We start from the raw sequence: 27,201 nt of genomic DNA on the forward strand, positions 1-27,201 counted from the left end.
CTTAAAAAAGCTTCCACCTCGTACAGAAGACCTGTCATCTTGGTACCCAAGAGCCAACAGAATAAAGAAGTACCCTTAAGCAGCAAAACTTTGACACAGCTTTGAAGCATATGAAAACAGTATAACTCCTCAGAATTATTATTACTCAAGATCAAAGAAATGAGCCATACTTTACATAGCAAACAGGGACAGGGAATTTGGCTCCAAAGGTTTCAGATTTTTCAGACTTCTCTTTATTTATTTATTTGTTTCTCTAAATTTAGGCAAAAGCAAGTGCCTGGGCTTCTCTGTATTTTCAGTGGATAAAACCATTAGCATGAGATAAGGCGATCACCTAATGGTGAGTCAATAGAGAATGGATGCGAGCATGACAAGTGGCACCGGAAAAACAAGGGCTTGGCAGTTGGCACGTTTTATTTCTCTTCATAAACTGTAAACAAGCAGGTAAATCAGCAGCACCCAAGGAAGACTGAGCAAATGGGAGACAGGAAACACTGAACAGGGAGAGGGGATTGTGATGGAAAAGGACATGGGGCTGGGTGAGTCTTCTGGGACTTGTGTTCTCGACCACATGAAGAACTGCCCTGTCTCCATCCTAGAAAGGTGGTTGTGGAGAGGCAGGAAGAGGCGAATGCTAGGAAAAGGTAGGGAGGAGGAGGAATTCATCCTTTTTTTTGTATCAATCATCAAAGGGAGGAAACTGGCCAGTGGCAATGAGAAGAAGAACGCACCATGAAGATGGCAGGTGTTTCCACGGCAGGCAACATTTAGGGAAAGTGCAAATCTGAAATCATCCCTGTTTCACTGAGGTGCTGGAGAGTGAGGATGATGGGGAAATAAGCACTAGGATTGGCAGATGAATCAGAGACAAAAAAAAGGAAAGGAAAGATGAAGAGGCCAAGAAGAGGAACCAACAGAAGTCTACTGAAAAATTGGCTTCACTTGCCTTTTCCTAGAGGAAGCTGCAGTCAAGATAGAGAGAAGGGAAGAAAGGAAAGAAGGAAGGGAGCAAGGGAGGAGCAGAGAGAGGGGCAGAAGGAGGGAGGGAAGGAGAGAAAGAGAGCAGAAGAGCGCACACAAGCTCTATTCCATAATTAATATTGCTTTTAGCCTGAGCAGAAGTGGATTACTTTTGAACTTTGCTTTGGCAAGTCCACAGATTATTAGACTTTTTTATCAGTCAAAATCAATTAACAGAAATTTGATTTCAATCGACAGGATAAAGAGAAGGTAATCTTCAGGTTCATTTTTGATTGTGATGATACATCTCACATATGGCCTTAAGTACAGAAAACAGTCCTCGGAGGGACTCCAGCAGAAAGAGACTTGCCGGAGGCAAACTAACCACACGCATCCCTCTGATTGGCTGCTGCCGTCATTAGTGCCACTGCTGTTTAGGAACTACACATAGACAGGACATGGTGACAGCTCAGACTTTAAAGCCTATGTATTTTTCAAACAGCTTTTCAAACTGTTTTTCATGACAGAATTTTTTCAGCTCTATCATTAACTGCTGACAAGCTGACAGAATAAATACTCCAGCCTTTAAGAAGCCATCTAACGATCTCGTCCCCTCCTCCCCTGCGAGCTTACTAGGGAGGGGAGCCGCTGGGCCCTGGAGGGTTGGGTGGGGGGGCGATGAGAGGAGATGGAGCGAGAGGGGGACCTGCCACCAGGGGACCCGCTGCACAGCCCGGGCCCCCATCCATCCTTACCTCATCAGCTTGGGCGACGAGCTGGGTGAGTTCCGCATGCCTCCGTTGCGCTGCTTTTTTTTGGGTGACAGTGTCGACGGCTGTTCATCTTCAACTGGAAATACAGGCAGCTCATGAGATTATGAACAGTTTGAGGACAGACTGTGAAATACAGGCAAGATATCAAAGGACACACACTTACGGCTCAGTCACTCACTAGGAATTCGTGGCCGTGTCTTAGGACCCAATGACAAAAACCAAGGCGTTAGTCAAAGAGCCCGGCTTAGAGGAGGTGAGAGCATCACCTCTCAACACTCCAGCATTTGAACATGCACTCTCAAAGACTAAAACAGTTTATAAACACCCTGCCAATAGAAAGAACAGAAATTGCAAAAATATGGATGTATATATGGGAAGACGCCATCATTCTGCTTAGAATTCATTTTGGTTCCTTTGCCTTGCTGGATGACCAAAAATCAGAAACAGAGTTGTCTTTGAAGCAGCAGCATGAGAGCTGCCAGCTGGCTGCTTCTGCAAATGAACCAACAAAACCGGTTCCTAATTCCTGCACGCCAGAGGAAAAGAGCCTTGGAGAGGCAAGGATTGGAGGCCTTAACAGCCAATGTTTCAATCCATCAGGACTGGGAACATTGGTGGGTTCTGGCTCAAGAATCCCAGCCCAATGCAGCTCTTGTCCCTCCACCTCCCAGGAGAGAGGGCCTGTGGGGCTGTGCATGTGGGGTCCTTTCTCAATTCATTAAGATGGGAGAAAGGGGCTGCAAGCACCCAAACGAAGGAGGAGGTTGCCATTGAATGATATCTCTGATGATGCGGGGGATTGCAGGGAGAGGGGTGGTGGGCAGGAGAGCAGGGCAGCAGAGACTATTGGAAACCACAGGTTGTTTTCCAAATGTTTAAACCACACAGATCGCTAAGCAATGTGAAGCTCTGCTCACAAACAACACAGCATACTCTACTGCTTTTGCCCAAAGACACCCACTAAGAAGCTCTGGAGATGTAGTAGCCTGCATCGTGCCTCTTTTTTAAGAGAGCTGCTTGATAATTAGCAGATGCATACCCAGCCTGTGACCCAAGAGCACCGGCAGCAAAATCCTAGTCTTCTCTCCCCACCCCCACGATTCAGGCTAAAGCTGTAATGTCAAGAGGGAAAAGCAGGATCCTTGGATTCTTATTGTTGACTGCAACACAGACTGGGAGGAAGCATCCCTGAAACTCAAAATGACATGCAGTTACCTTAAAGCTAAGAGGAGAAATATTAGCAGCGACAACATCAAAAGAAGCTTGATAGGTGTTAAAGGTGTACAAGGCTTAAGTGGGGGAGGAGATGCCATCTCAGCTGCTTGATATTATCCAGGAAGACCCATATCAGAACGTGCATGATATGGTACTTCCCTGAAAACACTAAATACATTTAATGTTATGATATATGGCCTCAAAGAGTTTATAATAATCCAGTGTTAGTGTTAGTCACTCAGTCGTGTCTGACTCTTTGCGACCCCACGGACTATAGCCCGCCAGGCTTCTCTGTCCATGGGATTTCCCAAGCAAGAATACTGGAGTGGGTAGCCATTCCCTTCTCCAGGAGGATCTTCCCAATCCAGGGATCGAACCCAGGTTTCCAGCACTGCAGGCAGGTCTGAGTCAACCAGGAAAGACCATGATAATCCAACTACCCTTCTTCCAAGTATCGCCTTGGTACACTCCTTTATTCTACTGTCAGTCTGGGGTTGTCTAACTTTTGGCTGACACAGGAAATGGAACAAGAATGTAGTTGGAAGTGAGAGCATGACTGGAAGAAATAAAGGCAGATAAATGACCTGCAAATGCCCTTAGCCCTTACTCTCTATCACCTGCTGCTCCCCCTGCACAGGCTCCCCTCCCTCACCCCACCCCATCTGCCCGCCAGAGGCCCAGGCTCAGGCTGGGACCCTATCAGTCACTTACGTCTCCAGGAAGGAACTATGTGGCTGGAAGGATAACGCATCTTATCAGAAATGAGTATCCACAAGCAAATCACAGAGACTAAACAGCACTTAAAAGATTAAAGGAAATAAATAGAAGCCACACAAATGGTATTGAAAAAAATCACTTAGAGGTGATATGCATCTCTCAGCAAGCAAGCAGGCACTCTGTTCTTGACCTGCATTTATCTTCCTTTCCTAGGAGAGGGGCCAGGCATCCCAGGCAATGATGGAGTAGAAAGGGAGTAAGACTGAGAGACAGAGAGAATGTGTACGGGTGTAAGTGTATTTTTGCACTTTTCCCACCTTGGGATGGGGTAGAAAGTCTTGCACTGACTACCCATGTAATACAAAGTCATCTTTTAATATGGACCACTTGCAATGCTTGTATTTTGTTCAAGATGACCTAGATTAATTGAGTAGCATGTGAGTTGATCTAGTAGGAGGTGGAAATTCTTTTCTTCTTATCACACAAGCCTTCTTATAGTTAGGATGAAATGTCCATAAAGGTTTTTTACCTACCCTAGCCTAGCTTTAGTCAAGTCCACCAGGTGTTGCCACGGCTTTGTCCAATTATACAATAAGCCTGTGTTTGTAGGAAGCCACAGTCTCTGGCATTTCTGCTGGATTCTTTTGCTTAACTTTACTTTCCTCATTTACACTGGGCTAATGATACACAACCCTCTCTTGTTAAGTGTCCATTAATCTGGCACCTGGGCGCTATCTGTTTACCTGCAGTGATCTTCAGAGGGAAGACTTGCAAGTTAATACCTGTTCGCCAGCTCCAGGGAAACACCTAGTTCTGGTGCTAAAGTCAGGCACCTACTATGCAAGGAAACGATTTATTTTCATCACAACTCAGAAAGCTCATCCATCATAATCATACTGCATTTAAACTGGGATTTGTTCTCTTAAATGAAATGCATGTTCAAAGGTTTCCTCGTGTACTGGAAATGCAGATATGTTCCCTGAAGAGATGGGGCAGGGTTGGGGGGGGGGGGTGTGGTGCAGGGAAATGTCTCCAGCTTAAATATACGAACGCTGTGTAATGGAGACCATTACACGTGGCTTAGATCCCACCAGAGGAGCCGTGATCACTTCTGCCTCCTAAGTAGGATATAAACCATATTTAATTATTATCCTTTTATATGGATTCCATCAATTTCTGCATATTTAAGGAAAGCAGATTGAGGAAAACTTTTAGTTAGGCTATAAAATATAATTTTCATTTCACGGCTTCTGTGACTACATGAGAGGAATAAAAATTGAATTAAAAAGGGAGACTTACTTTGGTGAAAGACAAGTATTAAAGGAATGGGCTACTACCTCATGCCAACACACACATCCAGGTTCACAGTTAGCCTGGTTTCTGGCTAATTATTATACACCTCTGTCTCCGGCATTTCCACTAAGGTCCTCCTGCTGTGGAAGCAGTAGGAAGATAAGATCTTTTAAAGGAACCTGACTTACCAGCTTCTTTAAAACACAAACAAGTTCAGGAATCCAATGTGGAATTTTTATAGGAGCTGAACTCCATCCAGTCTCTGAGTACTCATAAAATTCAAGGGCTTGTTTTTGCACATCCCTAAGTATAACACTTAATGTGCTGTTGTAACTTCCCAGTGCTCACTTGTCTAATAGGCACTGAATCTAACAGTTTTACAGTTTGGGAAGACTCAGTGCTAGAAAAATGTCAGGCAAATCTAATGAGCCTTCAGATCCCTTGGTTTGCGCTGGAGTTTAATTTAAAGTTACAATGATGTTTTAACATGTTTGCTTATACTTGACTAAAGAGGATTCATTATTTCAATGACATAACCTCCAGACAATGTTCTGGGAATTGATTTAAGATGTGGTGGTAATTCCAACAGCCTTAATGCAGAGCCGAGCATCTGTAACAACATTTTACTCAACTTTTCATCGGCACTTTTTTTAAAGCAAAAGCAAGGCAACGTCTTCCAGAAACACTGGCCAGAACTCCGGGCTCCCTTCAAGATGATCATATACTTTACTGCACTTTTTAAAAAAAGAGAAATCCCTTTCTTTATTGGCCTAGCCAACTTGCAAACACTGTGTAAAGGTTCATCAATGCCTCTTCACGGGCACTTTGAGTAAATTGGGCAACAATTTCAGCTTGCCTACGTAGTCCAGAGCTGACCTGTAGTGGACCCAATTCTCAGCTCCAGCCTGGGGCACATTCCTTTGTCCCTGTTTCCTCAACAGGGTTTAGGGGGATGATGCCCTCTGAGACTTAAAGGTGAGTTTGTTGGCTGCAGTTAAAAAATAGTTCAAAGCAAATAAACTCAGAAATGTAATAAAAGGCAAACAACCCATAAACATGAGTCAACTGGCTATCTTCATTACGTTATTAATCACCACATCTGGCGAAACCCACATCTGCACACACTTAGCAGATCATTAGTAATGTCATATTCACACTGGAATCACTCAGAGTAAGAGGCATGCAAAGTGGTTTGAACACAGAGGCATCGAACTAACAGGGCTTCCGACTGGAGTCCTGTGCAAGCTGCGAGTTTGGGGGGAGGGTCGTTTTAATGATTATTTATCATTTTGTATGGGTTTTCTCTTTGGTATTTTGCTGCCCAACAAGCTAGATGCATGCTGAAATCCACAGTAGCACATCTTCCTTCTCCCCCTGAGCTCAGCATGTTAAGGTAGAACATTAAGGGGTGCAGTTATTAAAAATTGGGATGGATTCCAGAGCTCCTTCACCTGGCTCGGTCACAAGCTGAGAACTGTGAGCTGTGTTCTTGAACTCAAATGGGTCTTTGGGATAGCGTGATCTAGCTCCAACCTTGACTGCCAAACAATAACAAGAAAAGAAAACTGAAATTAATCCTTTGTGAAATTTTTCATTGGAAAAGCTCCAAACCAGTTTTCACAGTGAACAAAATTATAGTTTTAAATTAAAATGGAAGTTTCTTCCCTCACAGCTAAATTGCAGGGTTTTTCCTTTTTTCCCCCCGATGACTTCTTGAAATTCTTTTCGCTGCATTATTGTCATCGATGTCAGATGGGATAATGTGTCAGCAGACAATCTTGCTTATGTCATCATTTCCCCGAATATACAGAGTTCCTTTCTCCCCCCCCATGATATATACAAGACACAGACAATTCAGTTTTGCAGAAAGACCAAACTCATTATCTTCTAAACACTGCTAAAATGCATCCTCCTGAATAATCATTAGAGTCCAAGTCATCAACCCTCAATGTGAAACTATCATTTTCATCTCAAACCACTGGCTTGGTTAGCTCCCTTGGTTGTGATACCGCTGCTTAACTTGCATTAAATGCCAGGGGTCTGCCACTCCTAAGAAAGGGTGATGTGTCACATCTCCATGTATGGTGAGTGATATCAGTGAGAATCGGGTGTGTGTTTTCAGCCTTTCAGGGCGTGAATGCTGTTTTACTAAAAATGGCAACTTATGAAATTGTGGGACTAGAGATTGAACAAGTGTGCTTCCTGTTGCCTGGGTTTATCAAACTTCCCTTCCTCCCAAGAAAAATCAAGTAAGTTGTGGTAATACAGTCACTTTTCAACAAACTGATTCATGATAGACAAAACTCCCAGGCTGATTCAACCTCTCTATAGGATGACTGCCTCAGACTTTCACTAGGAAATCTGGGCTAGCAAATTCCAAGGTCTTACAGTGTAGCCAGGAAAGAGAAATCCCTGGCTTGCAGCACACAATGGCACCTGTTTTACAGAGGGACATTTCCTGTCTTACAATTATAGACCACCAGAACCCTGGCTGTCTATCACTCAAACCAGACGAGTGAGAGGGTATGAATGTTCCCATAAGCAATGAAGGCAAAATAAGAACAAGAACAACAAATGCCAGATAAATAACCCATCCTGTGAGTTTGGTCACATAACTGCTATAAAGGAGCACTTAACGATTGTTTCAGGATGAATCTTGTGGTGGGAATGCTATGTGCCCATCAATGGGCTGAGCAGCTACAATAAAGTAAGACAGGCATCTGAGCCAAGTTCTATGCCTACAAGGTCAGTAGGCAGCTCAAGAACACGGGGAAATTAAAGTGGGTGATATCCCGGAAGTAAGAGTTTCTGGTCTGACAACCTAGTGTATGTGTGTATATGTGTGTGTGTTCAGTAGCATCTGACTCTTTGTGACCCCATGGACTGCAGCCCACCAGGCTCCTCTGTCCATGAGGTTTCCCAGACAAGAATACTGGAGTGGATTGCCATTTCCTTCTCCAAGGGATCTTCCCAACCCAGGGATCAAACCCACATCTTTTGCTTGGCAGGCTGCTTCTTTACCACTGTGCCATATTTCACCAAGAAGTTTGGTGAAGCTTTTGCAGTATTATTGATAAAATCAATCCCCCCAAAAGCTAATTTGTTTGGAAACATCATGGTGAATATTAATACAGAGCTCATTAAAAGATGAAGGATACTGCCTACCCAAAGCAATGTGAACACTAATAATATCACCAACACAATATATATAACTCTCTACAACTGAATAATCACTTTACCATGTACAGTATCAGGCAGGATCATTTTACAACTTCTAGCTGAGAAATAGTAAATACATTTATTTGGAAAACCTAGAGGACGGAGGCTGGAAACAACAGACCTGTTACCATGTAAAATGAGGGTGGAAAGAGTCCCCAGGCTGCCTGAGTCCAGGCATGGGGCGTAGCACCCCACGGGAGACTGAGGGGGCAGGGAAGGGGAGGCTTGTTGGAGCTTTTTCATTTCTGGCTTTTGTGGAGCTAATAGGAGAATGGGGAGGGAGACTTTAAGGAACAATGGGTTATGTAGAAGTTAATCACAGGGTATATTTCTGGCTCTATTCACTGCCTAGGAAACCTGAATTGTGTTAAGTTTGAGGCCATCAACACAGAGTAATGAAAGAATTCAGCTCCTGCATGGGAGAGAGAAGAAATACTATATAAATATATTAACAGAATCCACATGACCTGGTTTGTAATGTTCTCTACAGAAACACTGTGGCCTAACAGATCCTCAAGAATCAAATCTGGTGGTGTAGATGTACCTTCTGTAGCGACGCAGCCCATCTCAAACCACAGCCTCCTGTTCTATATGCATCCTGGTTAGAGTCCAACATTCCCCAGTCTCCTGTATCTAGAATCTCAGCTCAAACATCTTTACTAACAATCTGACCTGTCATTACAACTTGCCCAGTGCTCTTGCCCTGCTCAGTATTCGGTAGAAAATTTCTTTTGGCAATCCAGTTGCCTTCGGTACTTTTCTTTTCTTTTTTTCTTGGAATAACTGTCTCCATCACCTCAAGGGCAAAGAAGAATCTCAAGAAAAGATTACAATGCATAAGCTTCTTAGAGATGAAGACAGAGAAAACAAGGAAAGTTTAAAAGCAAATACACAGTGGAAGTGAGAACTGCAAGAACGTCTTTGAATTTTCACTATGGAGTTTGGAGTTGGGAAGACAGCAGAAGAAAGCTTTTACTTTGAATTAAACAGAAGAAAATGTATAGGAGTTCAACCAAAACAGCCTCTTCTCAACTTTCCTCTCCTTCTCTCCCTGCTTGCTACTCCCAACACCAATAAAGCTTTGAGGTCAAAAAGTGTGTCTCACTTCTTTCTGCAACCCTGACACATGTAATACATGTTTTGTGGGGACAAGCTTCAGAATAAGGATGAAATCTGCCAAGTTCCTGGCACCAACAGCTGCCGTCTTTCTTTTTATATTTCTCAAGTTCTGGAATCAGCAAACTATACTGTGGAACATATTCGTGTAGAGCTTATACGCTAAAAATAATTTTTACATTTTTAAGTGGTTGAGGGGAAATCTAAGGCGAATAATATTTCATAACACATTGAAATGATATGAAATGGAACCTTCAGTAGCTCTAACTAATGTTTTATCATTACATGGCCACAGGCATTTCTTTACCTAGTACCTCTGGCTGTTTGCACTCTACAACACAGAGATAAATAACTGCAACTGAGACCGTGTGGCCCGCAAAGTGTAACACATTTACCCTTGATAGCAAAGGTTTGCTGATTCCTGCTCCTATCTTCTCACATTTTCCTAGCTTTCCAGTTTTCAAAAAGGACAATGCTCTTTCCAATCTGCCAAGATAGCCAGACAATGAAAGCAACACATACGGAACTCACTTCCAGTGCACAGATGTGGAAAAGTCGGGAGGGAAGTCAAGTCAGGAGGGAAGTCGGGAGGGATGGAGTATTAATAGTGTAGAGCCTCGAATGTCCTTCCCACCAAATCTGCTATTTGTCCGGCAGGCTCCCTTGCCTCGGGGGAGACCAGTCAGGTGAGTTTCTCATTTTCCCGTGCGAGCTAAGTTAGAGCCCTCCACCGTACACTTTGAGAATCAAGGCCAACCACATCCACCATGAGCAATTCCTCGGAGCTGTCAGTGTGCTCCAAGTCCACCCGGCAAGAGCCCATCCAAGACAACAGATTAACCATTAGACTAGATATGTTGAAAATATACAGCGTCAACCTTTCCCCAGCTAGCTCAGAGCGATATATAGATGATTATTTCAACCGTCAGCTGCCGCATAGATTTAAACCCCTGCACAATAACTCCCGGATTCATCTGCCCCTTGTCAAACTTGCACAGCTTTACTTGCAGGGTACATGGTGTGGCAGTTTCACTGTGAACCCAGAATGATCCAGACGGCTGCTGTCTTTTTGTTAACAGGAAGCCAAACTGATGAGTTTGTAATGCATTTCTTATCAAAAGTACTTTCAGAAGAGAAAATGTGCCCCATACGTTTGGCTAGAATTTCACATCGACTAGATTATGGGCTTAATCAGAACATCTCTGTGATTTTCTTGGGGAAACAGATAAATTCTGCATTCATCCCATTCAAGTCACTGTATGCCCATAAGAGACGTATATATGAATTTATAATTATTCTTGATTTTTTCCCCTCCTGCAGTATACTTAATAAAAATCATCAGTTGGAGTCTACGAAGCTATGGTGCTGAATAGGTTCAAGTGTGCTAGTGTATTTTTTAAAGTTAATGCTGTTCCTTTTGAGCTGTGTGTCTGAAATGACCATTGTGAATAAAGGGATTGTAATTTTCAACTCAAATGTTTAACAAGGACAAAATGAACCGTAATGGAATTTATGGAGTCTGTGAAGGAACTCTCTAATATGGTTTATTATCAAATAGATTTGGATTTACTGTAGGACAAACCGGTCTCTCTGAAATGTATCAAGAGAAAATGCCTGGAAGGTGCTGAACACTTCAGGAACAATTAAAGTGCTCACATAGATGGCAGAGCTGCCAGTTGTGCTGGGTTTGTTATTCTAACCCCTACTGACTTATGAAATTCAGTACTTAAATGCCAACACTAAAATCACTATTTGTCCTGCCTTTATTTGAGATTCTAACATTTTATTCATCATGCATTTTTTTGCATTTTGATGCTTTAAAATACTGCATGGACCTATTATTTATCTTGGGGCTTCCCTGGTGGCTCAATCAGTAATCACCTGCAATGAAGATGTGGGTTCAATCCCTTGGTCAAGAAGACTCCCTGGAGAAGGGCATGGCGACCCATTCTGGTATTCTTGCCTGGAGAATCCCATGGACTGAGGAACTTGGCAGGCTACAAGTCCATAAGGGTCACAAAGAGTCGGACACAACTGAAGTGACTGAGCACATGTTATTTATCTTGATGACTAAGGTTTTTGGTGACTCCTTAGATTTGGTGCCTCAATCAAGTGTCTCATTCTTCCCACTCTGGCCACAGCCCTGCCTGGCCATTTCTCAAGAGTGTTCTAGGCACTGGACTCTGCCTGTGGTTACAGAGAAGTTATCTTAATTTGCCTGTGTGTATACATGCTCCCTTGTTCAGAGCTGGACAAGGCAAATGTGAAATATGACTCATTCTTTTGATCACTTCATGCTGTCTGTATAAGACTGTTCAGGAAAATCCTTGCAAGAAAGGCTTCCTTGTGGATTTACAGATTGTCAGACACCCAAAGGAGTGGAGGAAAGATCATGCTGCCTCCGGAATTTGAGATATACCACCAGCCCAGGGTGAGAATCAGAAGACAAGCAAAGGGTCAGGTCTCCCGGACTTAATTTCACACCTCACATCAAATTCTCCCGCTGAACACAATGTGTATTTACATTTCCACTTTGAGGCAGAAGTTTCTATTTGCTTACATGTGTTGACTCAGTGGATACCTTCCTTCTCTTTTTGTTTTTCCTCCCCCTAAACGGCTTCTAGTAAACAAGACTGGCAGAAGATGTCAATCAGATTTTCATTTCCATTTTCACTTTGGTATTTATGTCTTCAGAATTAATGCTTGCCCCAATGATTCTATTTGAAGATCAGCCTAGGATCTAATTGTGTGTATGTTAAATTATTTTCTAAACCATAAGACGCTATACAGATAAGGACCATTATTATTACTAATATCATTATTATTATTGGTTCATCCATAAACACCATATCTGCCACTGAGCCAGTCTTGTCAAGAGCCCCCTAGCATTCTAACATGTATTCCACATGACTGCACTGATACGCTCTCTGAAACTCAGATAAAGGTAAAATGCATGGGTTTTTAGTGTAACCCAGGCGCACTGCATGGCCTGATGAAGAATGCCCTGCCAGAACACTTTAGAAATACTGCATGCTTTTAACCTTGGGAGGTAAGGACCAGTCTGGGTTGTGACTTTACACTAGACACAGCATTTAGTATATTTCCTAAGGGCATATTCACCTTCTAAAGATGTTCTCAAACTATAAAACCATCATCCGTATTCTACCATAATTTATCTTCAGACATAGCCCCTGCCACATTTGAAAATGGGAGCGCACAGCAGGACATTGCTGGTCAACACAGAGCAAGCGGAATGTAGGCGCGGGGCTGGACTGGGTTTAGGCATGAGCAGGCCTGACCCTCCCTGGGCTCAAGGCTACACTAATAATACCAACCCAGGAGCACCCAGGTCTGTGGACTTCTCCTCCAGATCATTTGCTGTCAGAAGTCTATTAGTGAGAACAGCATGAAGACATGGGTTTGTGGAGTAAGGTGACCTGTTCAAGCCCTAACTCTGATCTTCATTAGAGGTCTCATCTTACACAACTCCCCCAATGTCACAAGATCCATGCTGAACAGATGAGAACACCAAAATCTGGAGATGCTGTGGGCTTAAGCGAGATAACCAGTGACCATATGCTGAGGACAAATACTGTCTTGGTGTGCTCTGCATAGCACCATCTGGCTGCTCCATCAGATTTTATATGTAGGACAATCTTTAAAGATTATCCATAAAAATATGGATTTTAACTGTTTAAAAACCTTGCAAAAGACTGGGCTCCCATCCTAGGAAGGTAACTGTCTCACAGGACATGAGCTCACCAGCTCCTCAAATGCTGCCTCCTGGACCCCCAGTCACATGGCAGGTACCCCATGTCAGCATCTCTGGCTCTGACTCCAGTGACACTCAAGCGTGCTATTCCTGAGACAAGGAGCATTGGGGTGGAAGATCCCTCTACATACATCAACTACTACTGAGCTGCAGTGAAGATAATGGTTAAGCACACAGGACTTGAAACCACTCTGTTCGGTCTGAACTTGAGTATCTGGTAAATTACCTAAATTCATTTTTCTCACCTATAAGCTGGGAATAATCTTTCCTCACAGGGTGGTGGTGAGGATAGATTGAAAAAAATGAAGAAAAGGGAATAGCTTAAAAAGTGCTAACAAGAGTTCCTGGCAGGCTCTTGATAAATGTTACCCATCATTATTATCTTGGCTTTGAGAAGTCAAAGTAATTAGAGCTCTTCACCATTACAAGGCCAATCTGCTTTATTTTGATTTTGTCCTACTCAAATGGGTTCACAAACTCTCCTCTGCCCAAAGCAACTGAGCTGGTATCCAGCCACTAGAATGGGGTGAAATTCACCACTCCACCCCCATTCTCTACGTCCTGTCGACAGTCACCTTTGTCCCATATTTCATATGGCCCCAGTGAACTGCTCGGGTCAAAATAATTAGGCTATGCCAAGTGTCATAAAAACAAGAAAAGCCAGAAAATGTTTAAATGGGCCTCAATTGAAGAAGGCTGGAACCATTCAGAGCAACAACAAATGAAAGTCAGATGGAAACATGGAGAAGCCCCACTGTTTCCTCTAAATTACAGGAAATTCATGTTGCCTGATTGTGAGGAGCTTTTCCTTGGATTTCTCGTGGGAGGTCATGGGATTGGGCATGTGCCTGGGAGATGATAGGAGGGGCAGGGGGATGATGAGGTAGAGGTGTGGCGACTCCTCATCTGTTCCTTCCTTTGACCTCCCTACTCTAACTACCCTTCAAGAAACAGGTTAGCTTGCTTCTTCAAGGGAACCTTCCCAGATGACTGTAACAAGGCAGAATCCTTAATTTCTTTAAAGTCCCTTGGCACTTCTCACCTCACACCCCTTTGATATCTCTCTCTCTCTTTTTTTTTTTTTGCATTATTATTTGTTTCCCATTTTCCATGCCTTCTCCCCAACTAGACGTGTAAGTTTCATAACGCAATCTACAAATTTCTGAATCTCTTATAGTGCTGAGCCCCTAGTAAAGTTTCTAAGAAATAACTCCTAGTTACCAAGGAGGTGTCATTGCAGAGGGAAAAAGCACAGCCAAGTGGTGAGGAGCCCAGGTCTAGGTCCAAGCTTAGACCCACTGTGTAGCCTTGGCAAGACCCTTCCCCTTCTGAGGACTGGCATTAATTAAGCATAGGAGTTTTTCAGCTCTGCTTTGTAACGGTTCTGGGCTTAACCTTCTCTTCTGTTACTTGCCAGATATCACAGGAGCCAGCCATGGACTGAAGGCTTCATAACCCTACAACCACAAATAATTATCCACAACTTCCTACCCAAAGACTCAACCCAAAGCACTAAAGACTAGGAAAAGTAGGATTTCTGGTCCAAGGGAAATGGTTCTCAACTCCTCCTTTCAATAGAAGAAACTGGAGAACTCTATAGAACACCAAAGCAATTCAACACAAATCCTGAGGGATCAGAGGTTAGGCATTTCTTTTTTTCCAAAATCTTTTTCAAGATGTACAATAAAATAGATCCACAAGTCTAGTTGGAGTAACAAGCCAACTGCATTAAAGTTATCTATAATTGGGTAAAATTCACAAGTTGTATGAAATAACAAGGTTGCATGATAATATCAAGTGAGGGCTAAATGATACCCCCTAGAGAGAAAGGGTGAAAAGGTCTGAGAGGTCAGGGAAAATAAGACTGGAAACAAGAGTTGGATGGCGAGAGATGTCAGTCTCATTCACCTGTGTATCCCCAGAACCAAACACACGGCCTGGCACTCAAGCTGTGATGCTGAATAAACTGGGGGTGGGAAGGGCATGCTAGGTGGGGAGGTGAGCTGGAGCAAAGAGAAGGAAATGGGGGGTCACTAAGTCTAGGGACTAAAGGAAAAGCAGTTTGGCTGGAGTAGGAAGGTTTATTTAAAGGCACATTTGGGGGACATAGGAACACAGAAAGTGTACAGGCTTTGAAATCCAAATGGAGGGATTTGGATACTACTTAGTAATAATCTGAATCCTCTGGAAGGTATTTTTCCTTTGATTTCAATACTCAGATCCAGAGAGGACAGTATGAGGTTTGCATCTTGGAAAAGTCTATCAGAAATCCCCGTAATTCAGTCTACTTTCTTTCTGGCCACTTAGAAGTTATAAAGGTTCAAGACAAGATGCACCGCATGTGCACGGAATTGATAAGGAAGAGGCCCCTGGCAACCGTCCAGGTCTATTGGAGGCCTTGATTTTACTCTAGAGAGTAAAATATTTCACAGGAAAATAAAGTTATTTAATGCCTGGGCAAGGGGTCTTGTGAAACCCACAGGCTGCTTCCTCAAAGCCCAGCCAAGTAAATCTACCCTTGACCCTGGGTGGTTATTTCCTGTCTTCAACTATACATGTTGATCCCAGTCCATATACACAGAACTTGAAGCTACAAAACTGATTGCAATCAATACTTTGAAAAACATTTTCAACAAAGCCAGTGTTTTCAAGTGGATTCACTGCAAGGAAATGTTGCCCCCAATCCTATACTTCATGGTTTCACCTAACCAATAACACTTCAGGATTTTCTCTGCCAAAAGCATATAAGTGGATAAAATAAGAATGTACATGATGTCATCTGGATCCTTAACCTACACCCCTATAGATTAGTATGCCTAGAAAAAGTTTTTTTAAAAAACTCAGAGAAAAATTCCTATAGTATTCCCAAAATTAATGGTTTCAAAGTTTTAAATTACAAAAAGAGTAAAATATTTGCATTGAAATTTCTCCATTTGACAATGAAGAAAATAAACCCAATATATGAGTCATCCTGGAATGTATTTTAATTCCCCCCTTACATAATCTCAATAAATCCACTGTCTCCTAAATAAGCCATGTTTATAGCAAACACCCTGTAAAAAAGCAATACTGTAGATTAAAGAAAAAAAAATAGTAAAAATATGTAGTTATGTCTTTAAACAAATTTAAAAGATTGAAAAATTACCCGTGGGTGGATTAAAAACAAAAAACAAAAGTAAGTTTTGCCTGTACATTTGTTTTTCCCCACTCACTGTTGACAAGCTGATCAGCCTTTGTGTGGATAATCTTATCAGAAAACAAAAACAAAAAACCCTCTGAGCCTGTTTGTCAGAAATTTAGTCCTGGCCCAAGGAGAAAAGCAACCTTCTTTGGTTAACTTGGATTCCAAAGTAATTCTTGATGAAAGAGCATTATGTTAAAATCATTTTTATATAGCACATTAATCTGGAACAAAAGCCCCCTCTATAAAAATGACCCTCATTATCCTGGTATGGAATGAAGCCTAGGAAATTAATTTGTATAAATAAACATTAGTTAAGAATGAGACTTGCTGCATAACAATGATCAGATGGCAGAGGTAATCCAGTCTTAGGGGTGAGAATATGGTATTGTGTAGTTACCTTTTAACAACAGCAACAGTTATTTAACTAGGACTTGTTCCAAATGAGCCTTAAATCAAGCAACTTGGATTTAAGGAAATCTTTGCAATTTAAAGGCGTCGCCTTATTTGAGGGCTGTCTCCTCAACAGAAAAACAAATGAACATAGTTTTAGAAATTCATTGCAGAGAAATAAAGGAGAGAGAATCTGTAAAAGAAAAAGCAGGGAGTGGACGGCTGAGGGTAGGACCTAGAGTGAGCCAGGAAGGTTTCATTTATAGAAGAGCAGCGCCACCTGCTGGTAGACCGGCATTTCGAGGCCCTCTGCAGCGTGGGGGCCATCATCTATCTTGCAATCTATGCATAAATATACAGCGGTAGTTTTCAGCTGCTGTTATACATAAGAATTTTATTACCAGTCGGCAGATTTCTAACACACTGGTTGCACTTTAATAATCCTCTATTACCTGAAGTATGGGTTATATAAAAACCTAGAATGTTAATTGTTGACAAACCAATTCTAATACGTAAAGCACTGTAAGTCACCCAGTAAATATCCAAATAAATCAAAAGGGATGGCTCTTTTTCCTCTAACAACATGTTATTAAACTCCACAACTTGATCACTTATATAAAAATAGTGTTCACACATTTCAATATACTAAGAAACAAGGAAAAATGCATCATAATCTTACTAATGGAGAGCTTTCCCTTCATTTACAATTTAGAGGAAAATGTTTTTGCAGAGAATATTTTTCCCATCTTTAAAAACTGGACTTAAACCAATGTGTCACTTAGGGAATTTTCTCATATAACAAAACCTGAGTTATAAACAACTAAGATTGCATCTGTAAAAGGTTATATTTTTTAAATGGCACCATAGGAGTCACAGAGCATATAAGTCACTGATAGAGTGAGAAACAGTACCTGTCATTTTTTCCAGAAAAAGATCATACAAACGCGATAGCAAAGGAACACAATAAAAGGAAGAAACAGGAATGTGATAGGTGACTCTGATTAGATCAGCAAAGGAAACTGTGAAATAAATTAACACCCAAGCACCCGGGAAAGGCATATTGCGGCTTTACGGCAAGTGATCGGTATGCAACAGAGAAGGCTGGTGATTTTGTAAGAATGGAAATAAAGTGTAGGCTGCGAAATCTGGTGGTGATAACTAATGACCACACTACTTACAACTCTGATTTGATCTCTAACAGAAAAAAATTAAAAAGCACTCTACAGGATAGATGTATCCAAATAGGAATCGAATTTTTCACTTGAAACGAAAAAACCCCAAATGGGATCAAAGGACCCCAGAAAATGAAAAATGACAGTTCCTATGTTGCCGTGATTTGATCTCAAGCCAAACGACCATGCTGATAACATTCCATAGCTTAAGAAGAAGGTAGGGCTGTTCTTGGATCATAATGGGAAGTGGGTGAGTGCCACTGCCCATTCAGCTGATGGGAAGCCTGCTCTAATTTCAAAAACTTATTGAGATTTAATCTCTAACAACTACAGTGAAGAAGAAGCTGGTCCAGCAACCAAAGGGGCATCCCTTAACACACACACACACACACACACACACACACACACACACATACTCAATTTTGTTATTTCTGAATTGAACTGTGGAATCCCTCCACATTCCATTCTTCCACCTAAGTTGGGTAAGACATGTGTAAAGAGAATCAAACGTCAGAGTGCCTCCTGTAAGCCTACGGCATCTACAGTTACCTATCACAGGGGACTTGAGGAGGAGGGTCTTGAGCATGAGCAGAGAGCATCTTCTCTCCCGTTTCAGCTGGTTCCCACTCATGGGGAGAGACAGGGTTGCCAGGAGCAATTCCAGGTAGATGTGGAAGATGTGTGGGACTCTGCAATCTAGGGCTGTAAAGACTTGAGTGGGTCATCCAGTGTATTAGCACAGCGAAAGAAGGTCCCCGCAGCTGACTGGGGTCTGAGCGATTAAAGGTACAAGCCTTGCCTTCAAACCAGTTGGGACAAATTCAATTAATGGGGGATCAGAGTTCGATGAAAGCGGCTTGAGTTAGAAATGTACTGCAGATCTGAAGGGCTTTGTGAGGTTACTCCAGGAGGAGTGAAATAATGGGTCTGCCATGCATTCCCAACTCGCACCTCAACCATTAAGACTCAAAGGCCTGATAACATATAGAAGGGAACGTATCAGCATCCCCAGATCTACCACAGACTCCAAACACTCAGCCTACCAGAGAAGCAGTGGAAGAAAGAAGAAAGAGTGGTCATTTCTGCATCCAGCTCATCAAGAGTACTCTAAGCAGTCAAAGGAAGCAGCTGCTCAGAAACAAATGTTTTGGTCAAGACAGCACGAGGAAACAAGAAGCAAGACCTCTAAGCTCATCTCTTCTTGTCTCTTGAGATTCGTGCCTAATAAACTGTGGAAACATAATCCCAACACAGTGTATATGTTATTCAGCAAATCTGTGTTGAATTCCTACTGTGTGCCTTGGCTGCTGTGTGTAATACACTGGGAATCCAAAGACCAATGAGAGTGTTGTGTGCGCATTGTTTATTTCTACAAAGCTCAGTATGAAAACTGCTCTAAATGAGGCTTATAGCAAACTAGATGTCCATCAACAGATGAATGGATACAGCAGTTGTGGTACATATAGTCAATGGAATATTACTCAGCCATAAAAAGGAACACATTTGAGTTCATTGTAGTGAGGTGGAGGAACATACAACCTTTTACACAGAGTGAAGTACGTCAGAAAGAGAAAAGCAAATATCGTTTACTAATGCATATACATATGGAATCAAAAAATGGTACCAATGAGCCTATTTTCAATGAAGGAGTGGAGAATAGAGAACAGACTTGAACACATCAGGGGAAGGAGAGGGTGGGATGAACTAAGAAAGTAGCATTGATATATATACACATTGATACATATGTGTAAAATAGATAGCTAATGGGAAGTTACTGCATAACATAGGAAGCCCAGCCTGGCACTCAGTGATGACCTAGAGGGATGGGATGGGGTGGGCGAGAGGGAGACTCAGGAGGGAGGGTGTGTGTGTGTGTGTGTGTGTGTGTATATAAATATATATGTGTGTGTGTATATACACACATACATACATATATATAGTTATGACTGATTCACATTGCTGTATGGCAGAAACCAACACAATACTGTAGAGCAATCATCCTCCAATTTAAAATAAATAAATAAACGAGGCTTATAGGAACTGTTAACAGAATTAGAGAAGACACATCCATTTGAGGGGGTGGGGCAGTGAAGAAGTCTTCACAGAGATGGCGATATTTGAACTATGTGCTTAAATCAGGAGTCAGCCAGTGTTTTTCTGTAAAGGTCAGGTAGTAACTATTTTACTTTTGCTCTCTGTTGCAACTACTCAACTTTGTGGTTTTGACTTGAAAGCAGACATTGATAATATGCAAATGAATGGCTGTGACTGTGTTACAATAAAACTTTATTTACTAAAACAAGGAGAAGGGCCACAACTGGCTGGCCTCTGCTTTAAAGGATGGATAAGTTTCTATCAGCTAGAAAAGCAGAGGAATCACAGGCACAGGGAAAAGTTATAGAAATGTGTCTATAACGAAAACTAGACATTTTTTAAAGAAAAGTTAGATGAAAGATACATGGAGAATGGAACTAGAAAAACAAGGTGACGTCAAACTGTGAAGGGCTTTGAAGGCTGGAGGTTGCCCTATTGAAAATGAGAAGCCATCAAAAGTTTATTATTTTCTCCTTTAAATGGGATAACAACATGATGAAATCTGTGCTTTAACATAATAAATGCAGTGGTGGTTTAGTGGCGAGAGAGACTAATTAAGTGGCGGGCAGCGGTAGTATAACAGATGAGAGAAAAAATGAGGGCTTGAAGTTAGCAATGCCACTAAGGAGAAGAGAGGGCTTGAAATGTAATCTGGAGATCAAACTAGATGGCTTGGCCATCAGTAGGATGCAGGAGAGAGCAGGATCACACAGAACCCTTAGGATTTCAAAATGTGTATCAATACTTACTCAAGCCATCTCTAGACTGTCCCCACATCAGGTCTGCTCAAAGAAAGAGACAAAGGCAGGGTGTGGGTATTTGGTACCATTGACCCTGATCCTTGCACTAATCTTACTAACAGGGAAATCAACAAGCAGAAGAGCCCAACTTTTTGTAAAGAAATTTGGAAGAGGTGATGTTATGAAACCTCAACACCACTCAGGCCTCAAAGATCAGCTGAGATCAAGATCACCATCAAGAAAAGAAATTTTGATGGAATTTAAAAGGAAAGAAATGTTCTCTCTTCCAGTCCTCTGTTCCCCTCATTTGCTCTCCGACCTTCTTCCAAAAACATACTGAATTCACCATCTCTATGTCTACTTTAGAGACGGAAAAGTCATAAGGCAACTTCAGTAAGATAAAGAATGATGAGAAACAGAGTCACAGTTGGTCCATGAGGTCCTATTACTGTCTCCTTTTTTCAGAAGAGGAGACTAAGGAATAGAGAGGTTCTAAAGCTGGTGCAAAGGGCCATGAGAGCAAGGGATGATGTCAACTCTGGGACTGCCTAGATAAAATAAGACAATGTCGGTGCCTAAGGCATTATTCTTATGATAGCAATCAGCATCTGCCAAACATCCATTTGGTGAACAGATCAAAACATGACTGCATCAGGACTGTTCTCTAAGTCCCCAGAAAATGTACAAATCTCACCCCTTCTCTCTTTTTCCCTGCCTGAAGGTTCCCAAGAATGTCAAGCTTTAATTGCCAAGGAGATCACTTAGTTCACTACACTAAGTGAGTGGGAATAGCTTGGGAGTTCCCTACTATAATGCAGAGAAAAAGACAGGAGATGTTAGCCTATCAGAGATACATCTTTGTGTTCATGGGAGAAATCCGTGAAGGAGCGGCCCTCCCAGAAACTAGCACCTTGCATATTTCACATCTACATCCCTAGACCTCCAGGCCACATAACCTGAATCTCTACCTCCTCCCTGTCTGCATTCATGGCAAGTTTCATTCTGTCATTTTCACTGAGCATCTCTTTTCTCTGCGGGTCACTGTACCTCCTTTTTCAGGAACACCTGTTTAGGGCTTGGGCTTTGAAGAATCGCTGTGAATGTGTTCTCTCAGTTGGATATGTTATAAGCCATATGTGGAAACTGACTCATCTGCACTGAAGAAATGACCAGATCAACCTTGACAAAATGCAAAAGCAATTCAAAACCACTCAAAGGTAAGGGAACGCTTGGTACATCCTGAGAGAGCTCTGTGAGCAATGGAGAAAGCTCCCTGCCCACTTCTTATCTTGAGAAGAACACACAGAAAAATGATACAATAGAAAATATCCATGAGACATGAAGCCTTCGGACACCTTAAGGTGGGAGGAATTGTCATTCTGGTGCTGTAGGACTCGATTTGCCCACAAGTCACTGTCAATGATCTTAATAGCCATGAAGCGAAAGTGTTAGTCGCTCTGTCACGTCCGACTCTTTCCAACTCTATGGACTGTAGCCCAGCCTGCCAGGCTCCTCTGCCTGTGGAATTCTCCAGGCAAGAATCCTGGAGTGGGTAGCCATTCCCTTCTCCAGGATATCTTCCAAAGCCAGGAATAGAACTCTGGTCACCTGCATTACAGGCAGAGTCTTTATTATCTGAGCCACATGGAAGCCATGAGTGGCCTTAGATGTGTCTCCACATTTCAGCAGGTTGACCGGGTCATCTACAAATAGTCACAGCTCTCTACAAATGGACCCATTTCTCACATGACCCCACCTGATGAATTATTATGTTTGTGTCACCCTGACTCACATGAAAGTGGTCAACTTCATCAAAATTAGTAAAACTGAATGCAAATACCACAAGTCCTTGATTTTCTGGGACAAACACACTACATACATGAGCGTACTTTGTATGGTGGTATCCCTGTCTTTCCTCATTTGAAACACTGGTGGTTTTTGTCTACTGTGATTTTATTTTATTTTTTGGTATTTGTTTCTAGATCTTCTTTCCCAGTATTGAACTTTCACAAAGAATATGGATTGTAACTCCTAGCTGATGATTTTTCAAGATCCTTCAGTTATGTCCTAGTTTTTCTTTTTCTTGCTGTATTATTCCCTCTGAATCTTCTTGTACACACACATGCATTACATCTGTATACCTGTATCTGTACAGATGTACATACTATATTGTAAGCGGCTTAGAAAGTTTTAGGAAACTTCACAGATCTGGGGCCATCTGCTTTCTGGCAGACCTTCTATTCCTTTAGCTGATGGCTGAGAATCCTTCATTCATTCATTCATCAAATATTTACTGAACTGGAACCCTTCAGGCCATCTCCTATTCAGGTATTCTTGCCAAAACACAAAGCCCAGCCAAGAATGCGAGTGTAGTATATTTCTGGCCCTGGAGGGAAGGCAGGCAGTCCCCCAGGTCTTTTCTTGACTGAGTGGCAATCCAACTGGCTCCAGCCCAGAAAGCTGGCAAGGGCTCGAACGGAGATCACATTAAGGCAAGCAGTCGGCTCCACTCCCAGAAGACAGCCCTTGCTTGGTGGTCTGCAGAGTGCCCCTGTAGGTACCATCTTATGTGGCTCCAGCTCCGAGAAGCAGTCTTTCTCACTTCACTTCTAAGTCTTTCAGTGTAGCTGATCGTCCCTGACGCAGACCTGCCTCAAAAGCTTGCACTTCGTGCACAGGGTTTTCTCTTTAGCTTTAGGAGTATTTGGTGGTGCTCATCCTATCCTACAGAACGGGATAAAACCAGGACTTTCCGTTTTATGAGAAGAGGTTGGAAGAGTTTTCCTTTTGCTATTTCCCTTGGTGGTGCGAGGGTAGCTCCTCCTATGGATGACCAGATGAAATGATCAGAGAAGGAAGGCCACTTTGGAATCTCCAGACCCTTTTTCCCCAGCTCATCTGAGCTAGACATCAGAAGAATGCCTCCTCAGAACAAAAATCTAGGGGTTTGTCTAGAAGCTCTCTGCAAACGAGGCACTATTTATCAAAAAGCCTTTTTGATGCTATCTGAAATTTCAACTGTGTGGCTCTGACAACGCAGAACTTGTTTCTGTCCATTCAGATTCTCTTTGAAAAAATGTTTGGCTGGAGAAGCAAAATTTTGGTAAGCAAATGTGAGGATGGATGATGCCTTGATTATCTAGGTAATTCAACATGATGGAGCACCCAGTGGTTGACTTTGCATTCCCACTGCAGGGGGTGCAGGCTCAAGATCCCTGGTCAGGGAACTAAGATCCCATCAGTCATGTGGCATGGCCCAAAAAAGAAAAATGTTGGTTTAGGAGTAGACCTCTGAGAACATGGCATTTTCAGCATGCATGCTCTACCACTGCTTGAGAGCTCAGGATCCGTGTGCTTTTCTGTGCTGTTTCAACCACCTTTTGGGCTTGAAGGGGTGCATAAATCCTCCAGTCCTGGATGCTCACATACAGACACAGTGAACTCAGATCAAATTCATGTGCACTGAGAAATGAAAAAGAAGATAAAATTGCACCATGGTACTTAGAAATGCCACATGACTTCCTCGGATTGTTTGTGGCCATACTTCACAGGAAATGTGTTTTGTATTTCCACTGGAGTTGGATAAGTGGTTGGAAACGACAGTGGATTCTCAGTGAATGGGACATGAAGCACTTGATTATTTTCTTCCCTCCATAGATGGAAGGAGATGTTCTGTCTTTCTGAGAAAGATGGGAGGAGAAAGTCGCCTTGCCATACACAGGGATTTTAAAAAAGAATCCCCAGGAGCTCTAACTGAAGCCACTGCAGGCAGCTTGAGCCACGACCCTCAGGCTGGTCACATGCCCCGCTGGTGGCCCTCCTTGGTTTTGTTTCTGCTGCTCAGCCTGGGTCAAGGCCATTCATGCCAGTGATTCAGAGATGCCCGGCTCTATCCCCATCAACACACTCAAGATGTGGGTCTTGCTGGAAATTGGGAGGCTGGTCAGGGAGGAAAAAGAAATACTGATTCAAAAAAAAAAATTGATGGAGTGGGTCCCCAAGACCAAGGGCAGTGGAGGCAACCCAGTAGGTCTCTAGTCCCAGCCATATTGTTGTTATTGTCGTCCAGTCACTAAGTGGTGTCTCTTTGCAACCCCATGGACTGCAGTATGCCAGGCTTCCCTGTCCTTCACTATCTCCTGGAGTTTGCTCAAACTCATATCCATTGAGTCAGTGATCCTATCTAACCATCTCATCCTCTGCTGCCCTCTTCTTCTTTCCCAGCCATGACTTCAGGAAATTCCCTAGAAGACGACTTCACAGAGCCCCAGTCGGAATCACAATGACTACTGGGTCACCTGGGGAGAATTAAGCTCAAGAAATTTAACTAATGGAATTCAGCCACTTCAGTGCCATTAATTCAAGTTTCTTTTAAAAGGATTTAATTTCTTGGAATTGTATCCGGATAATGTGCTTCAGCTGCGAGTCCTAGAGGCTGTTAGATGGAGTCTTCCTTCTTTGGGCTTCTGAGGGGAGCTTGCTCCCTCCTCCTCCTGGCATAGCCCCGACTCGCTGGTCTTCTTCACTCTCAGCGGGGTTACTCAGGACCTCCTCAGGCCCAGTCCTTCCTTCCATGCCTGCCATGGAGGTCTTCCCAAGACAAAGCCTCTATGGCCCATTCCCCTAGCAAATACCTAGAATGCTTTTTATGCTAATAAGAGGGCCCTACTCAACCTGTGATTTTTCCAGTAGTCATGGACAGATGTGAGAGTTGGACCATAAAGAAGGCTAAGCACTGAAGAATTGATGCTTTTGATCTGTGGTGCTGAAGAAGACTCTTCAGAGTCCCTTGGACAGCAAGGAGATCAAACCAGTCAATCCTAGAGAAAATCAACACTGAATATTCATTGGAAGGACTGATGCTGAAGCTTCAATACTTTGGCCATCTGATGTGAGGAGCGGACTCACTGGAAAAGACCCTGATGCTGGGAAGGATTGAAGGCAGGAGGAGAAGGGGGTGACAGAGGATGAGATGGCTGGATGGCAGCATTGACTCAATGGACATCAGTCTGAGCAAACTCTGGGAGATAGTGATGAACAGGGAAGCCTGGTGTGCTGCAGTTCATCGAGTCACAAGGAGTCAGACACAACTGAGCAACTGAACAACAACTCACCCTTCAAGGCTCTTCTGCTGGCACTCCCAGGTACAGGTCTCAAGCTCCAGCCAAACTGGGTGGCCAGCTGTTGGGAGGCACCAGCCCCCATCCTCTGCTGCCACACCCTCTCTCATGCTATGAGGCAGGACACTCTCTGCCTCCCATTCCCCAAAGCACATCTGAACTGCTCCGTCCTGTGGAACTTTTCCTCAGCTGACCAACAGAAGGTGGCCTCCAGGCCTGCCCTCCCTCTCTCACAACAATCTCCACACTATCTCCAGCTCTCAGGACTGGAACCCTCGTCTTTCTTCCCCTTCCTTGGACACAGACCGACCTATCCATCTTCTTTAGTAAGTCAATCTGCTCAAGGCTGCAGAACTAACCATCCAGGCTGACCTCAAATCCAGCCCCACTGACTCACTGTGTGGCTCCTGGCAATCTCTTAACCTCTCTGTGCCTCAGTTGCCACATCTGTCAATGCACAAATGTGTCATTTACAATTGCTTCAACTGAAAATAAAGATTACTACCTCATGGTAAAGATTAAATAATATTTGTAAAGGGCACAGAATAGCGCCTGCAATGCAGAAAATGCTACATGGGTGTTCAATTTAACAACAACAAACACACATGTATACACACACCCCCTTGCAGTGTTAGCAGAGTCCCTTGCACATAGTAAGAGCCTCCCTGGTAGCTCAGTGGTAAAGAACCTGCCTGCCAATGCAGGTGCTGTAAGAAATGTGGGTTTGATCCCTGGGTCGGGAAGATTCCCTGGAGGCGGGCATGACAACCCACTCCAGTATTCTCTCTGGAGAATCCCATGGACAAAGGAGCCTGGCGGGCTACAGGCCACAGGTCACAAACAGACATGACTGAAATATATAGTAAGAGCAGATATTATACTAAGGCCAGTCTTAACGTGAATCCAAGTTAAGCAACTGGCCATTTCCCAGCACTGCTACATAAACAAGCCTTGGGTCATAGATGATGCAAGATATATACACTAAGAGGTGTCAACCTTGCTTCAAAAGGGGAAAGTGATTTTCCAGCAAATTTTAGTAGCCCTTCTTCCCTCCTCACCAATGAGTATGACCTGTGTGTACTCTCTACATCCACTCTATTCTGAAAACAGTTCCCATTATGCCGTTCTGCGCTTCATCGCTTGTAGGCTTAAACGCGAATCAAAGAGATCCCAAACGCTGAGAACTTTCCTATAAGCATGCTGGCAAATGTCCTAAATCTGTTGGGCCAGATGACAAATGTCCATCTCAGATCAGAGAAGCATCCAACTGACATGATGGGCACCATATGAGAAGAGAAGGTCCCAAAGCCTGATTGAGACCAGAGCGCTCAGATCAACTGCTCATTTCCGTCTGGATGGGATTTGCAGGGAGGATGCAGTGTAGCCTGGGCCGCCGCCCTGCAAGCCTCTCTCCAGTGGCTTTACACCATCCTCAG

General features: G+C 43.0%; 1 protein-coding gene across 16 annotated transcripts in view; it reads right to left on the minus strand.

Moving 5' to 3' along the window:
- The window catches only part of KCNMA1 (potassium calcium-activated channel subfamily M alpha 1), a 773,076-nt gene that overhangs the window by 106,068 nt on the left and 639,807 nt on the right, over positions 1-27,201 (minus strand). For 10 of the 16 annotated variants that reach the window (XM_061405428.1, XM_061405429.1, XM_061405431.1 and 7 more), the window contains one exon: positions 1,716-1,809. In XM_061405428.1, the coding sequence (XP_061261412.1) occupies positions 1,716-1,809 (94 nt within the window). Of the gene's footprint in view, positions 1-1,715; positions 1,810-6,409; positions 6,497-27,201 lie in introns of those variants that run through there. The other 6 variants (XR_009734238.1, XM_061405415.1, XM_061405414.1 and 3 more) reach the window with 2 other exon arrangements.

Source organism: Bos javanicus, chromosome 28 (genome assembly GCF_032452875.1).
Source record: "Bos javanicus breed banteng chromosome 28, ARS-OSU_banteng_1.0, whole genome shotgun sequence".
In the NCBI taxonomy this organism is placed as follows: Eukaryota; Metazoa; Chordata; class Mammalia; order Artiodactyla; family Bovidae; genus Bos; species Bos javanicus.